The sequence below is a fragment of the Glycine max genome, chromosome 6 (assembly GCF_000004515.6).
Source record: "Glycine max cultivar Williams 82 chromosome 6, Glycine_max_v4.0, whole genome shotgun sequence".
Classification (NCBI taxonomy): Eukaryota; Viridiplantae; Streptophyta; class Magnoliopsida; order Fabales; family Fabaceae; genus Glycine; species Glycine max.
The window spans coordinates 7,985,246-8,003,259 of NC_038242.2; the positions used below are offsets into that span (position 1 = coordinate 7,985,246).

General features: G+C 31.0%; 1 protein-coding gene and 1 pseudogene across 2 annotated transcripts; one reads left to right on the forward strand and one right to left on the reverse strand.

The window, feature by feature from the left end:
• The first annotated feature begins 5,346 nt into the window (after positions 1-5,346).
• LOC100807411 (O-fucosyltransferase 7) lies at positions 5,347-13,532 on the forward strand. Of its 2 annotated transcripts, XM_006581463.4 has the most exons (14): positions 5,348-5,968; positions 6,061-8,252; positions 8,375-8,547; positions 8,913-8,987; positions 9,435-9,534; positions 9,618-9,685; positions 9,995-10,083; positions 10,182-10,362; positions 10,475-10,603; positions 10,715-10,848; positions 10,939-11,152; positions 11,794-11,978; positions 12,047-12,142; positions 12,987-13,532. In XM_006581463.4, the coding sequence occupies exons 2-14, from the start codon at positions 8,231-8,233 to the stop codon at positions 13,138-13,140; spliced, it is 1,620 nt and encodes a 539-aa protein (XP_006581526.1). In that variant the 5' UTR covers positions 5,348-5,968; positions 6,061-8,230; the 3' UTR covers positions 13,141-13,532. The 2 variants fall into 2 exon arrangements, with proteins under 2 accessions (XP_006581527.1, XP_006581526.1); XM_006581464.4 differs by lacking the exon at positions 12,047-12,142 and having other exon boundaries at positions 5,347-5,968.
• Positions 13,533-14,635: 1,103 nt separating this feature from the next.
• LOC100791486 (serine--tRNA ligase, chloroplastic/mitochondrial-like) lies at positions 14,636-16,598 on the reverse strand (annotated as a pseudogene).
• Between the last annotated feature and the right edge of the window lie 1,416 nt (positions 16,599-18,014).

The following is an 18,014-nucleotide window of genomic DNA, read 5'->3' on the forward strand; positions in this document are numbered from 1 at the left end:
TTTCCATTATTTATATTGCATTACGTATATATATATATATACATAGATAATTTTTTTTAAAAAAAAGTTAATTTAATAATATGTCAACTTTCGTTTTTAATAAAGAACATATTAGTTAGAATATAGCTTGGTGATTTATTTTATCACTATCACATTTAGTTCCTAACTTAAAATAGGCAACTTCTCCCTTTTAAAGAGGGACAGTTTAGCTGAGACAACTTTGTTAAGACAATTTGTCAATTCTCTTTTTTTAATAAATGTCACTTTAGCCAATGCAATTTTCTGAGCCATTTCTTATAAAAAAATATTTTTTTATTTCTTTCCTAATTTAAATTATGGAATGATTTAGCTTAAAAATCTTGTTAATTCGTTTTAAAAGGGAGACTCGTTAGCATAGACAATAGATCATTTTTCATAAAATAATGGTTTATGTCTTACTATATTCATTTCTCAATTTCATAAAAGAAGATTTCATTTCTCAATCCAAATTAAAGAATTGATTCAATTAAGACATGCAACTTGTCAACTCTTCCTTCTAGATGATACACCGCCATCTTTAAAATTTATTATCATGATTACATAATTTAATTGCTCGATCTTCTTACAAGTTACAGTTTTCAAACTTTAAGTTTGCCATTCCTTTTTAAAAAATGACGTAGCTTTGAGTGCACTATTGTATTAAGTGATACATTGGAGTAATTAAGGAAATTTCCTGACAACTATCTAGCTAAAACAATTTTCTGTCAACCAATTTCTGGCCAGGTCGAGTCATACACACTCCTAAATACCATTAAATACTTTCAAATCAACCACACACACATATACAAAGTTATAGTCAAATAACTAAATATACCATTTTTATATTTATCGACTAACTTATTGAACAATATCACAAATACTAATGAGCTAGTTTACAAGCTTTTTCCTTTTAAACTCCTCACTTATAGCTTATAAAATATCAACTGATTTAATTTTATCAAATACACTTTTAATCAACAATGGTGAACACATTTAATAGATTATCAGATTCTTTAAGCATATTAGTAAGAATTTAATTTTCTAACGGTGTATATAAAAGACTCTTAGAGAGACAAAACTCATTTTGGTGATCTCTATATGTGGAAGGATAATTTCATGACTTTCAGATGTAAAAATATCTTTCTTCCAGAAAAAATACACTCTTAGTTCTTATTTAATTTATAAGGAAAAATATTTTTAAAAAAATTATTAATTATTTCACAATTAATCTGTAAGAAAACTAAATTTTAATGAATGTATTAGGGCTTAGTGATATTGAATTTTCATAATCATCAATATATACATAATTAGTCTCTGATTTAATTCTAAGCATAAATGTCTTCCAATTTTTCTGTTTTTTAATAAAATTGATCGTGACTTCCTTTTTTTTTTTCATAATTTCAAACGTCTCCCCATTATGTGTTGTGTGTGTGTGTGTGTGTGTTCGTTCATAGAAAGCTTGTATTTTCCGTGGCTTGATAAGCAATGGGATCAAAATGCAGTTGGATAACCTTAATTAGAAAGGATCACGTAACACTGTCCCTTGTTTTTCGGGAAAAGAGTAATAGCAACCAGACAAGTGTCCCATATCAATATCATAAGTGATAGAACAAGGAGCTTAATACTGATCAGTGATACTTCTTTTAATTTAATTTATTGTTTAGGCCAAGGCAAAAAAATTTTGTGTGTATGATGCAGAAAGAAAAGATAATCGCTTACCGCAAGTATTTTCTGCATTTATAATTTTTTATATTTTCGTTATATGAATGTCCTGTAAATCAAATGGATTTTGAAGGCTGAAGTAGCCGCTACTAATATCGAAGATGACCGTCCGCCTCGGCTCCGACGCCACTGTAACCACCATACTCTACCATTACCGACACCTGTGAGTTAAAACAAAAACAAAAAACAATAAAGGAGAGAATATGGTGAAACCATGGATAGATATGCTTAGGTCTCTTCACTCCCCGTTTCCTTAACGCCTCAGTTTTGGGGTGGAAGGCTCTGGAACTTTGCGAAGTGCGTGAGATGGTGGTGAGGGTGATTTGGGAGTGACCAATTTTAGGGCTAATGAATTATTGTGTGTTGTCTCATTTCTGCTGATAAAATTTAGAATAACTATTTTTAGCTTGTGGGCTGTCTTATTTCCGTTTGATTTGATGAAGAAGATGAAAGGGGTTGTGCAAGGGTTTTCAATTTCTTGCTTTCTTTTGTTCGGAGTGTGCCTTGAGTGTTTGTATGTGCTTGGAATAGTTGTTGTTGGAACAGTTTTGTATCCATCGTCAAATCTGAAAAATGACCAAGGAGGCTTGAAAGAGGTTTGGATTTTGGTTCTTTGATTGAAGCTTTTGCTTCTTGATGGTGTGAAAGTTTCAAAGAAGGAAATTGAGAATGAAAGGATTGAAGGAGAGGTGAAAGTAGAAGGACAAACTGGGAAAATATTATGAAACATTTTCCGTAAGTGAAGGTGAGACGGTTCATGCATGGTGATATTTAAATTCCCAGTTTCCCATGATGATGAGCATGGAATATTTAAATGCACAAGTAGTACGTTGGTGTTGTTGACGTGCCACAATATGCAAATTCCAATATTCCACAGGATAATGATAATATCTCGTGTTAGGTTTGTGGTTGATTAATGCTTATGAGTTATGCCCCCATCGATCGTGCGCATTACGTTCAAACTATTCTCCAAATTCCAACTCGTGTTGATCGCTCATTAGAGATTTCCTCTCCATTATCGCCCAAAATGCTACACCCTAACTAAGTTTAATTTGCAGCCATGTAAATTGCCGATGCAATAATTCCAGTTCCACACCAAAATATGGAGAAAATGACAGCGTTTCTTCTTGTTACTTTCTCATACAGTCATATTATTTGTAACTTTTTTCAGCAAAAAAAAAAAACTACATTCACGTATTAGTATTTATAAACTGGAAATATAACTTTTTAAAAATTCCCAAATAATTTCTAGTTTGCTATTTTAAATTTTATTTTCCAACAAAATTCTTATTATGTTTCTCTAACTGGGGGGGTATTTATTTTAGCAGGTGAAGCCCCGTGGTACCATGGATGGGCCTCACTAGAGGATAGTAAGTCTAAAATGCAGCCGAAAAAAAAATGGTCCTTAACATATTCAAAAATTCAACAAAGATACCAATGCATGCTAAAGGTTCGGCGAGAGGATTTATTGCCTTTATGATTCATAAATTTAAATCTATAATTTTATTCTTAAAATATAAATATCATTATTTTGATTTTTCAAACTTTTATCATTAATTTAATTAATCAATAATATAATTGTCGTAAATTTGGTTTTTGATATTACTTTTTAAAAAGCATAAAATCAATCTAGTTATTTCATGAATTACTGCCTAAATTGGATTTGTGGTTCACTCATTTTTTCATTAATTTGATCGCCCGAAAAATCATTTTAATGGAATCTTGTCATTTACCCCTAATTATGGCAACAGAGTCTTTCTTTTTTAAATAAAATAATATATATATTATACATTGTATGAGTAAAAAAAATTACATCTTCAACTAATTAGAAATTATGGTAAACATTCAGTCAAAAAAATTATGATAAATATGAGTTTTAAAGTGTTTATGCTAAAGTCAACAAACTTTTTAAAAGAAAAATTCAACAAATTTATTATATGTAACTTTATAATTGAATAATAGTATAAAAAAACTATACTATCAATACATACACTATTTATTTTTATATATAAATTTTATTTTATTTCATTCCTGAAATATGATAAATGACAAACTATTTTCTTCGGGAAACACTAGTAAAATAACATATTTCTTTCTTTTAAGTGGTACTTCGTATAAAGAAATTTTCAATTATAGTTAAACTATTTTTTAAGAATCTCATTTAAGAATATGTTTTCTTAAAAAAATTACAAAACGTGTCTGATCATCATTTAGTTTTCTAGAAAATCATCAATATTAACAAAATTTTATAACTAGAATTTATATGTTGCCTATTAATATGGAAAATATGAGAATCAAACTCTAATCACAATTTGTGTGAACGGAAGACTTAACCAGGTAGATGAATCTCTACTTTGCAGGTAATAATATTTGAAGTGCTATAGGTTATATAAAGCTTGAAGGTGTAATAAATATCGTTGGTACAGTAATTCGATATTTAGATATTTTGATTAAAGTCTATGAATTAATTTTTTATTTAGGTATGAAGTCATAAATGAATACATCATTTGATTTAAAAATAAGAGAATTTTGTTAGAAAAAAATGAATTAGATGTCAAATAAGAAACTTATATACCTTTTAAGTTAAAAGAAACAACAACTTAAAGATGTAAATTTTGATAATGAAAAAATTAAGAACTGTTTAAGAAAAATATGCTAATTTAGCAAATAAAATAATTTCTAGTTCATTTATATCCAAATCGTTGATAAAGAAAAACAAAACAGAACGAATATAGGAAATATATAAATAAAAATAAAATAAAATGCTGCAATCTCGTGCAAGGAAGATTGTGAAAGGCTACTGACTTACGGTCATGTGCTACACTCATCTCTTTACTTCAGGCTTAGTATAATTATTTTTATAGTTTGTTTTTCTTATTATCTTTCTTCGAACAAACGCATCCTGAGTCACATTTTCATGCGGTTAAACATCCAAGAGGACCTACTTCACTCATGACAAACAAATCAAATAGGAACTTCGTATTCCAAGTGCATCACCAACTTTGTTATGTGCATGTTTCCTTTGACGTTGAAAATTTGATTTTAGATAAATTTTAATATAATTGATTTTATATTATTTTTTAAAAAAAATTGATTGAGTTGAAACCATTTATAATATTTTTTGTTAGATAAAAGAATTTATAATAAATTTTATTTCATTATAAAAATATCCAAATATAAATTACATTATTTTAAAATTAAACTTACAAAATTAATTCCTTTTAAAAATAATTTTGACAACGCACAAGTACTATGTATTTAGTTCCCCGTGTTGCATGTTATGTATTGCACTAACTGGAGGATCAGTAGACAGTAGTTAAATCGGTGCATGCAACATGAAAATATGTGACATTCTATCCTGAAGTCAGATTTGAACAACTGCGAACTTATCCAAATTTATGTGACATTTTTTAATTCAAGTTAAATTTTAAAATACAATTTCTAAAAGTTAAAAACTTTCACAAATACAAAAATGCTGCCACAAATTTTTGTATACCCTCTTTCCTCACCTTCTTTGAAGCTAAGATTCCATTACAGTTTCAATTTCTTCATGAATACAGTTTAATGTGACCAGAATAAAAAATGTAGAATCCAAGAAAGCTTGATGTTATTGTCACAATTAAAGTAACAGCCTTGTTTTCTAAATCCTTAAGAATAATTACAACTATAAAACATGTTAGACAACATAAATTTCTCATCTTATTCTCACATTTTCTACACCCAAAATCTGGAAAAGTCGAATCCAAACACAACCACAATACTTGAGTTTTTTCACAAAAACCCTCCAGTGAAAATCAAAAACCTCAATTTCTTTCTTCTCAACATTTCCAAAATTTCTGCCCTTCGAACTTCGTTCTTCCGAAACCAGTGTACACTTTGGCGGCGTGGCGAGGCATAAATGGCATGCCCGAAACCAGCGATGGTCCTAGATCTGAAGCCTTCGTCGGAGGCACCGCCATTCCTCCCGTTGACGAAGTCCGATTACCTCCAATGAGGCTACGGCAGCGACGCCACTGCCTCCAAGGAGGACGAACCTACAGCGCGAGCTCGAGTTTGCGGCGTAAGAAGAGGTGAAACGAATCCAGTTCGCTACGCTGCCCACCACCCACCACCATCCCTAACGTCACTCCGGCGCGATCCCAACCAATATCCAACCGCGCCGCTGTGGCCATCAATCACGGATTTAGATCTGGGTTTTCTCACAAAGGTTTTGAGAATTTGTTTTATGGTAACTGAGTTGTGATTTTGTACTTAGCTTGCTTGTTGTGTCATTTCGTTCCATCATTGTTGTTTTGATTTTGTTTTGCTATCTCGGGGCAGGGGTTGAATGGTGTTCGAAGAAGACGAAGACGACAAGGAAAGAAAGATTCAAAAATTTGTGACGGTTTCTTTTATTTTCTGGCAGTTTTTAATTCTCAGATATCATATTTTAAAATTTAAAATAAAAAAGAGCATCACGTGTGAACATAATTAAACATATTTTTGGATAAAAAATCACATATTTTAATTTTATAAATACGAAAAATAGATAAAAAAAAATTTCAGAGACTAAAACTAAACTTGTAAGATTTTACAAAAACATATTTTAGCATTTGTTTTGTTATTTTTTCCCTTCATTTATGATTTTATTTTTCATTGATTTATTAATAAATTTGATCACCTGGCCATGGCTGGCCTAATAGAACTTGAATATGTTTTAGGATGATTCGTTTTGAATTATTAAAAGATTTGGAAAAGTTAAACCAATCTAACTAATTAATATTGATTAGTTCAGTTGGAAATATGTTTTATAAATCCGACCCAATTTCAGCTGTGGGGAGAAGGACAGAGACCACAAAGGACAAAGGCATCACAAGAAAAGGAAGAGCTTCTTGGCTTCATTGAGAATTAGAAGAAAGTTAATAAATCCAAAATGATAAGGACTTGAAATTTCCGTCCTCTTCACAAACATAACGCTCCATACCACAGCTTGAATGGTTCTTTCTGTCAGCCCCTTTTTGTTGTTGCATTGGATGGGTAACGAGTAATTTACAGTCACATGACATACGTACATAGCAATAGTCTTTATCGTATGCTGCCATTTGTGTTTATTGAGAGAAGATAAATTGAGTAGATGGAAATAATAATAATAATAATAATAAAAGAATGAAAGTAGGTGAGAAATAGAATGATAAATAAATTTTTGTTGAGGAGAGAGATAAAAATATCAGAAGAAATAGGTGATGAATAGAATATTAGTCTCTCTCATTTTAGAATCATTTCTCTTCATTCTCTCACCTATCAAACACTTTTATTTTACTTTAATCTCACTAATATTATTTCTCTATAGTTCTAAGCGCAACTTCAATACCTTTGTAATCCTCTTTGTGGGTAACAAGTACTTTATAGTTATATGACATACATGTATAATAAAAGTATTTACAATACATACTTATATAAATGTGTTGTATATCTTAATTTTATGGATTAATTTTATGAATTCTAAAATACTTAAAAATTATGTTATTTATGGTATAAATATTTTAAGTTTTTATAAAAATTAAGTGTATAATTAAATTTTAAATTGTGAAAAAAATTTATCGATTCATTTTACTTTTTTATTTTCTTCTCCTTTAAATGTTTATTGAGAAATTATTTGGTTGAGACCTCAAATGAGTGTTTTAAATAAACTAAGACTTTTAATAATTTAAAGATGAATTAGTATTTTAATTTGTGCATTGTTCGTGATAAAATTTATTTTGTGATTAAAATTTATACTAAATAAAATTCAGAACAAATTAATTATATTAATTTCATATGATAAATAATTTATATTATAATACAATGATATTTTTTATTATTAATAATTTCTTTTAAAATTATTGGAATTCAAGTTAAAAGTTAAAACAACAATAAAAATGATAAATTGAGAGATAAGATGTTAAAAATTCCATAAAGATGCTCTTGTTGAATAAAGGCTTCTAAAAATACTCTAGTTAAAAAATCACAATCTAACATTATTTCTCTCAACCAATTTTTTTTCCACACTTAACACATTTTGTGATACATCCTCTTAAGTTCATTCTTTGTTATTAATTAAAATTTATTTTTATGAAATAAATGTTAACCAATAATAAATGAAGAAGTAAATTAAAAAAAAAAGTGTATTTATGAGGAGTTGCCAGCACTAGACAAATATACAGTAAAACTGAATCTAGCTATGAAAAGAGCAAGAGAGATGAACAAAAAGCGTGGGTCGCGAACGAGATCTGCAAGCACCATGATGCACGAACAATTTAAATTTTAATTCAATTAAGCACATAATTAGTTACAACATGGTAGTGCTATTACTGAAGAATAGGAGTAATAGTAATTCATAATTCGTTATAGATAAAAAAGAAATAGGGAAAAAGGAGCACGACGTTGAGAGAAAAAAAAGCCAAAACCGAACAAACAGAGCAAACAGCACCGCTTTTTTATTCACATCCTCCCTCACTGTCACTGCAAACTCATGAAGAACCCCACACTCCGAGGTTCATCTTTTTATTCTCAACATAACTGTTGAACCAACCTTATATTATACTTATAATAATTATACATTTATACCCTGTTTCTTATATTCAATATTACCATTACTATTAATAATAACGTGTAGAGAGAAGAGGAGGATCAATGCATAGGCGCAACAAGACGGTTGTTCCATTGGGCATGCTCAGAAGGTTTCTCGCCGCGTCCATATTCTCAATAGTCGTCACTTCTTTCTTCTTTGTTCACGTTCACGTTTCTCCTTCACCCACTGATCACAAGTTCAATGATAAGATCCCCTCGGTTTGTTTCTTCTCTCTATCATTCATTCCTCTGTTTCGCTGAACGAAAAAAAAGTTTGTTTTTTAGGGCACTTCTTGTTGCTCCGGGCGTTCTGGAAATCTCCGTGATCTTCTCTAACTTTGTTTCAAGGCTAACTGATTCTATTTTTTTATTTATTTATTCAATTTATTTGCAATGGGTCTGTTTTCAGGTTCTCTTTTGAAAACTTCGATTTTCAGTGTATTGTTGACTTGAACTGGATTGCCATTTGTGCATACAAATGTGGAAAGTGTGGGACTTTGGCTTTCTGGAATTTAGTTTTGAATATTTTGATGGCTTAGTGATCAAAGTTCCATTTCTGTTGTGTGAAATTCTAAATTTGACAGTTTCGTGACCCGCAAAGCTGGACTAGAGAACTCGCTCCGCCTCATCTATCCAAGGCTCCACTCTCTGTTCCCAAGGTTTTGTATTTCCAATCATTATTCCCTTAGAAACTGATTTGTTGATCTATCTGTTTGTGGATGCTGAGAATGTGACTGAGAAATGAAACCAATCCACTAGGTAGTGATCCCAATATAATATTTTATTTTCCACATTTTTTGAGAAAATCTTATATTATAAATCAGAGATAAATGTTACCCTTTTTTTCACTAACTGCCTTTAGTAAATTGCTAATTATCGGAAAACCATCTTAAATGCAGAAGTGTATTTTTAATTTTTTTTTTCTGTCAATAGTGGAAGTTTCTTCTTTGCTAATTGCCTTTCAGTGGGGAGTTTCTTATTTTATTTGGTTTTAGTGCTTGTCAGCTATGTTGGGGTGTCATGTATCTTAGCAGATACAGTATATTTTATATTCTGCAAAGCAATTATGCATCTTTTTCTTTGTTTTCACTCCTTTAGTTTTGTAGTTGAAGGATTCAAGAAAGGATTCAGACTACGAGAAACTGTGGAAGCCTCCATCAAATCATGGGTTTATACCCTGTACAAAGCCTACTCCTAATTACTCAAGTAAGAAACTTGAACTTGTGTAGCAATTTGTAAGTTCGAATTTTCTTTTCAGTCTTTAAATGAAGTGTTGACTGTTTATCCAGCTCCTGGAAGGTCACGTGGTTACCTTTCTGTTCATACAAATGGAGGGCTAAACCAAATGCGTACTGGGGTGAGTTCTCTCTTTAAATTTCTCTCATATGAAACTTTTGGTTTTAGTGTCAGCTACTCAGCTTATTCCATGTTGAATTTTTAACTTCTTATTTGATTTTTGTTAGATGTTAGAAAGTTCTCCATTAGTTTAGTTTCTGAGAAGTTATACTAATACTACCATGATACTTCAAGACAAAAAAGATTGCTAAAAGGCCTAATTGATGACAAAAGTCTTGAATTTAGAGAACGTCACTAGTATGATAGTCAGTTTTGGATGTTTCTTATCATTGCATTGCTAGAAGCTGAAAGTTTGTTTTCTCTACTACAGATATGTGATATGGTAGCTATAGCTCGTATCATAAATGCCACTCTTGTAATTCCAGAACTTGATAAAAAGTCATTTTGGCATGATACTAGGTAACTTTTGAATTCTGTATGAGTTCTATTTTTCTACTATAGTTCTCTATTTTGGATTTTACATTATTAGATTTTATAGTCTTTTGTTTGATTTGCAGCATTTTCTCTGATATCTTTGATGAAGAGTGGTTTATTAGTTCTCTAGCTAATGATATAAAAATCATTAAGAAGCTTCCCAAAAAACTGGTTAATGCAACCAAAATTGTCATGCAATTCAGAAGCTGGTCTGGTATGGATTACTATGAGAATGAGATTGCTGCCTTGTGGGATAATTTCAATGTATGTAGTCTGGTTGAAATCTGTTGGTGTATACACTAATATGTTATTATCCATCTATTTACCTTAACTTCTAACTACTGTACGACTATCTTATCTTTGATAACCTCTAAAGGTAATTCGAGCTTCCAAATCTGATTCTCGGTTAGCAAATAACAACCTACCTCCAGAGATTCAGAAACTTCGCTGCCGTGCTTGTTATGAAGCTCTTCGCTTCTCTCCGCACATTGAAAAAATGGGAAAAGTATATAAGTAGATATTAACTCTTATTGGCTTCTTTTATTGCTTGCTCATACTCCGTCCTTACTTTAGGATTTTTTTTTTTCATTTCCAAATACTTTTTGGATCATTGTAGATATTGGTGGAGAGAATGAAGTCATTCGGCCCTTATATTGCATTACATTTACGTTATGAGAAGGATATGCTTGCATTTAGTGGGTGCACACATGAATTATCTACAGCTGAGGCTGAAGAGCTACGGATTATCAGGTATTGATGCTTCAAAATGATTAGTTGAAATCTATTTTCTTTTCCTGATATCTAATGTTTGAAAATTACCATCTTGGACTAAATTTGTAGAGAGAATACTACTTATTGGAAAAGAAAGTATATTAACCCCATAGAAGAAAGGTCCAAAGGTTTTTGCCCCTTAACTCCAAAGGAAGTTGGAATTTTTCTTACTGCTCTTGGATACCCATCAAAGACTCCAATATATATTGCTGCTGGGGAGATATATGGGGGTGAGTCCCATATGACTGACCTGCAATCCCGCTATCCATTGTTAATGAGCAAGGTAAGCAATTACAATTTTGTTGCTGTATGTTGGTGAAGTTTGATAAGAAAATCTTTTGAACATATTTTCTTTTAATGAAGTTTGATTACCCTAAAATTTTCATTCAGTAACTAGTTAGTTTATTACCAGATTGAGCAATAATAAAATGAGGTTTTGATAGGAAAGGTTTGCATTGTCTCATCCACTATATGATGACATCATACTCCTAATACAATTCTTAAATTGAAAACAAAGCAATGTCAAAGGGGTTAGATAACTGGTGACAGAAAACCTATCCTAGAAGAAAACAAACACAGGGTGGCTCTATTTTTTAAATGCATGAGGAGCTTTGCATCATAAGCCAGATTCTCTATTAATTAATCACAGAGATCAGGTTAGTGGCATTGTGCATTGATCCAACTCTTGTTTCAGTTAAATCATTTAGGTGCAACCATGTTTTCTATCAAAGGTTTCTTTCGTTAAATCATTTAGGTGCAACCATGTTTTCTATCAAAGGTTTCTTTTGTTAAATCATTTAGGTGCAGCCATGTTTTCTATCTATGGCAAGTGCTGAGTTTAAGGCAAGAAGTCTAAATAAGTAATAGCAGTCAGCTGAGAATGCATTGATATCATGTTGATAGCCTACCTATGATTATTTTCAGGAAAAGTTAGCATCCATTGAGGAGCTTGAACCCTTTTCTAGTCATGCGTCTCAAATGGCTGCTCTTGACTATATTGTATCGGTTGAAAGTGATGTATTTGTACATTCTTACCCTGGAAACATGGCAAAGGCTGTTGAAGGCCATCGTCGTTTTCTTGGGAGTGGAAGAACAATATCTCCTGATAGGTGAGACTCTTTTCAAAAGATGTTCATCATTACAGAGCTGTTCAGCATGATCCCATTTCTTTTATCAGGAAAGCGCTTGTTCATCTGTTTGATAAACTGGCAAATGGATCAATGACTGAGGGGAGAACACTTTCTAATAAAATCATTGATCTCCACAAAAAACGGTACATGATAGAAGAAGCATTAATTATATGTTAAGTAATTTTATGATTGCACTATAAGTTCCTTATATGATATTGTAATTGACATTTGTGCATGTCCCATCATTTTTATGATTTTGATAGCCCTATCATTTTTTAACAAATCATTATTATCAGGTTGCTCAACATTTGGATATTTACATAATTATAACCATACCTAATAAATAACTAGATTATAAGAGGATATTATAGCTATAATCATAACTAATTTTTAAAATATGGGTATATAACTAGTTATCAATAAATTAGTTATATAACAAATTATATCTAAAATCAATTACATAACTAGTTATTAATGAATAAATATAAGTTATTTGAAATATGCATTTCTTTTAGTTATAGTTTTATAACTAATTATTTTTTAAATAAAAATAAGTTATTTGACATACCCATAACTATAAAATTGGTTATAGTTTTATACCCACTTTTGTATAACTAGTTATATTTATAGTTATTTTTTTAAAACTAGTTTTTTGGAGCATCCCTAATTATCATTACTCCATGAAAATTTCTTCTAATTTAGGCTCTTTGATCCATGTTTTTTCTTTTTTATTGAATGAATTCGTTTCTTAGAAGCTGTATTGGTCAAGTAATATTGGCCAAACACCAATGCCTTTGTACCAATTATAGTTGTCATCATTAGCTTGACAGAATATGTTGTCATTTGTCTGGTAATTGTCATCATTTTTCATTACATGAGATGAAAATATTTGAGGTGGTATTCTGAATTTTGATAAAATGCTTATGAAAAAGAAAAAAAAATACATTTGTTTATTATTTGGGTTTGTGCTTATGGTGTGTTGAGCAGGCTTGGCTTCTTCAGAAAGAGAAAAGGACCCGTTTCTGGAACAAAGGGCTTGGACAGGTTTCGCTCAGAAGAAACATTTTATGCAAACCCTTTACCTGGTTGTTTATGTCGGACAGAATCACTCAATATAAACGCTTCTCACTTCTCAGTATAGTTAGGCCAGAATAAAGCAAAAGCTTTTTCCTTTATATTGGTGAAAGGATTGTCACATGCACTTCCCTTTACTAACGTTTCAACACTAGATCAGCTGGAAGATGTTAAAAGGGTGTTGTCATAGTGTATATATTGATAGAAAAAAGAAGAAGAAGGAAGTATAATAGAAAGGAAAAGGAAGGAGGGGGGAAATAAATAAAGAAAGATGCAAGAGTTGATATACAAAGTTGGTGAGGGTGACTAAATCAGATTCTTGAGTGTGTGATTGGGTCTTTTGGAAGGCATGATTCGTTCATTCATTCAGTGAGCATTACTTGTTTATGTAAAGCTTTTTAGATTTGGCCTGGGACTCAAAATCACACATTATTGCAAATATTTTTGTTTTTGGTGAAATTCATTATTGGAAGTATTATTGCAAATATTTATCGTATTCTCATCATATGTTTAATGCTCTTCCCACCCCGAACAAAGCTTGATCTCCTTTGACCCTCTACGGCTATCTTTAGATTTCCATTTGGGGAATTCCAAACTCAATTCGAAGAGTAAACTCAGTTTCTGACATGTTTAGTTACCTCAAAAGTATGTTCACACACTTATATTTTACTGGAACCAAATTTCTATAAAAGCAGGACCAAGGTTCATTTTGCAAAAAAAAAAACTAAAACCTTTTCCAAAATTAAGTTTACCAATATTAACCCAAACATAGTATCATTAGTTGGTTGGAAGCTCGATATATATTTGGGCAGGCGCAGCTCAGCTGTTCAAGGCATGCCAACGAGCTGTATTGGATTAGGGAGTAGTTTTTTCCTTCCCATCTTTGTTCTTCAAAATTGAGTTGGGTTTTGACAAAGGGAGCATAAAAACTTTTATCTCCTTTGCATTTGAGGAAGCCTCATTGTCTTTTTTCTTTTTAAATTCAATTTACTTATGTAGTTTTAACTAAATCATATATCAAACACATCTTAATTTGAATCAAATATGAAAATTAAACCCACTAGAATCTATCTGGTGATGGGAGACTCGTAGTTTGCTAGAGATCTTAGGTTTTTATCTAACTTTTGTCATTGAACACCAAAAAACAAATTAGGGAAGTTAATAGAAAATAAGATTATTTTTTAAAAAAATTAAGATTTCATATTTTTCTATAAAATTTGTAATTTTAATTTATTATTTTATTACTATAATTAAAATGATTTAATAACTATAAAAATTGTTTTATATTTTTAATAATTATAAGAAATGAGAGTATCAGAATAAAATATAAATTCAACTGTATAAATTTGCTCATGGAAGATACTTATAACTTCAAACTCACTCCCATAGTTCCCATCCTTGTTTTCACAAACTAAGTAGATTTTTTTTCCTATCAGAGTTAGGTGAAGATTCAAGAATATATGGATATTCAAGGGTTTGGACATTGAACTTTTAGATTAAATTGGCATGCCATCGCTGTTAATCTCTAAATACCACGGCAACTCACTAGTTTATGTGCACAAGTCACAGAAAAATATCAACAGTAAATAATGCCCCTCCCATTAATCTTTCAGTTTGCTAACTAGTTCTTTTTATTAAAAAAAGAAAAATGTACAAGGATGATTGTTTTACTGAAAAAAATTTACACACGTTGCATTAACAAATTTGTATGGCTACATTCCAAGAAAAAGGAAAAACGATACAAAAAAAAAATAGTTTATAAGGAAAAAAATCCTTAAAAGTATTGGTAAAAATATCATCCTAATGAAAATTGCTTCAACTCATCTATCACCATAGTCTAATGCCGCAACAGCATCCTCCAAATGGAAACAAATACTGTGATCAATCATAAAGATTTTATAGCGATGACACTAAGGCCACCCATGAAAGGCCTCAAGGGCTCAGGGATAAGGACAGATCCATCTTCTTGTTGATGATTCTCAAGCAAACATATAATCATTCGTGGTACTGCACAGGCTGTTGCATTTAATGTGTGAACAAACTGTGGTGGAGCAAGATTGCCTTTAGATTTTTTTGCACTTGTGGCTTGTGCTTCTGATGCAGGACAATACCTTATTCCCAAACGACGGCTCTGATAGTCTGTGCAATTTGAGGCGCTTGAGATCTGTCACAATAGGAAGCCTCAGCAAATTATATTGAAAGCCACATGATTTTTGTATAATGGAATAGCATGAAGTTGCTTTTTCAAGCGTTGTTAACAAGTAACAAAACAAAATGCAGTTTCTCTTGGTGCAAGCAAGAGTAATTCTTGCACACAAGTATAGTATCTACAGGCTATATTAAAATAAAAATGAAGTTTGTATTAAGGTCTGTGTCGAAATTATTTTGATAGTATCTTATACTTTTGATTGGTCACACCCACAGGCATTGTACTCAAGCAAGAATCTCAGCCTTAGAGCCATAAAATGTATAGAGATATATATGTCTTGGAAGATTGAAAGGGAAAGAGTTGTTGCAGTACCTCACCAAACCGTTCTAAACCAGGCATCCATGCCTCCACATCGAATTTATGATAAGCAGCTGCACCTAATCTTCAGAAGCCATATCCAAAGTTCTGCATAAAAGCTTAGTTATAATAAAACAGCAATGGAATCGTGTTAAAAAACGAAGAAAGAATGTACTAACTACAAAGTACATATTAGTAACTCTCACTTAAAATGCAATCCCAGGGATGAGAAGAGGTCTTCTTCAATTTTAATAAGCTCTTGGTGATAGTGTTCACTCTCTTCTGGGCGGCAGAAAATAAACATTTCCACCTTGCTGAATTGGTGAACTCGATAAAGACCCCTGCTCAGTAATAATTATGATCACAGAAGTTAGAGGAACCAAATATTTAAAAACAATTAATGTTATTGGTTTTGTTTTGTTTTATTTGGATAAAATACACAATTAATGTGGATATTAGCCATTTGATGTTATTATACTTGCATAATCATTAAAATTTTCGTTTCACATAAAACTCTTTTGAAGTGATGAATTTCAAAATGTTAATTGAGCTTAATTAAGATTAGTTTATGAAATTGCATCCAAACATGTGCATGGGCATGCTAAACTTAATTTAAAGGAGGGAGAGAGCAAACATCTCGGGTGCTATTAAAAGCGTCCGCCATTAAAGAAGCCAAGCCTATGCACTCGAAGCAATAATCAGCACCTCCATTTGTCATGTCCTTAATCACCTGAGAGAGTGAGAGATGAATCAGAACTAACTAATTAGACAAATATTAATCAAACGCTGCTTATTTGTAGTATGATGTAAATGGTAAAATGCAGGAACCAATACGAGTTATATATAATAAAAGACCTGGCTCACTGACTTCTCTTTGCAATTGGAAGGATTCACAAAATCTGTGACTCCAAATGTTTTTCCTGCGTAAGTTATAATCAAGGGAGTGATTCTTCTCAAGACTCAAAATATCTAAAAGACCAATTATGTATACTATTTCAAAAGGATCATTGAAAAATGAGATAGCCAAAATACCTATTTCAATTTTTTTGTCATTTAGATCGATGCCTATGATCTTTAACGTTCCTCGTTGCTTTGCTGCCACAGCTACCTGTTGCAACCCAAAACTCGCAGAGGTTAAATCACAACAACGTAAAGAATCTTTGCTCTATGATTCTTTTCGCTGTTTTTTTTAGAAGATTCTTTTCACTGTTTTGGTCCGGCAAGAAAATAAATCCTCTGGAGCGACAAGTCTAAATCTGGTTTTAATCTTAAAAATATTATAATTTTAGTTTTAATTTTTATAAAAAAAAAATATTCATTTTAGTTTTTACATTAATAAAATAATGTGATTTAATCCCAATTATGCCTGTTTTAGTCTCTAGTAAAAGAAAATTACATTACTTTATCTATCCTTGCGTGGATTAGAAAGAAATCACTTCTAAGACATAACTGTTAATGTTAGATTAAACATATAATCGGTATTAGTAAGCTACATGTTTTAATTTCTAAAAACAAACTGTTCTGTAAAATTTTGCACAACAGATGCCATGTCTTGTGTCATCTTTCTTGTGCGCCATCTTATATAATCAATTATTTTGCAGTTCAAAAAAATGTTAGATTAAACAATTATGTTGAGAGTGCAAGATCGTTGTTGTTAATCAAAACTTACAGCTAGGCCTACGGTACCCAGCCCAAAAATAGCCACTGTGGACCCTCTTCAACGTTAGCCACCTTCCATGCGGCCCCCACCCCTGTAATCTCAAACTAGCTTTTTAATTAATTAATAAAAAAGTTTATGAAGTTAGTTAAGAATAATGATATAAATTATAAGATTAACTTATAAAAAAAATATAAGATTAAACTTTATTTTAATTGAAAAATAGTACCACTAGTACTGGCACACGAATAAACTTTGAGTTTTGCCCATATTATGAACTAAAAAAAGTATTGTTATTTTCATCTATCTGTTTTACATACCTGTAAATGTAATTATATTTCAATTATTTCCTACCACTAAGTCAGACCCTTATTCCCTTTATGTTCCAAGAAAAACCCTAACACCTAATTAATCAATAGGATGTTTATGGGTTTAGATTGACCTTTGATCCAACTTAATTATTGGATTGGATTTTAAACCTGTTTGGATTAGAGATATAACTTATTCAATATAAATTACATTATATTTGGGTTGGGCAACGAGTTACAAATTGTCAACCCGTAACTCAATTCGATCCTGATCATATAATAATAATAAAAATATTAATAAGAATATAATAAAAGTTAAATTGTAATTTTGATTTTCTTAGTTTCTTAAATTCATGGTTTTGGTTTCCTGCACTCCTCCTGGTTTTATAAATTAATGATTTTGATCCCCTTTATAGATTATTAATAAATAATTTTGATTAATAGTTATTAAATTAATTATAAATAAAATA

Excerpts from the sequence above, each read along its gene's own strand:
- LOC100807411 (XM_006581463.4), top strand. The coding sequence starts at position 8,231 with ATGAAGAACCCCACACTCCGAG. Across the intron at positions 9,686-9,994 it reads TAAACCAAATGCGTACTGGG|ATATGTGATATGGTAGCTAT; the intron begins GTGAGTTCTCTC and ends TCTCTACTACAG. Across the intron at positions 10,363-10,474 it reads CCTTGTGGGATAATTTCAAT|GTAATTCGAGCTTCCAAATC; the intron begins GTATGTAGTCTG and ends TAACCTCTAAAG.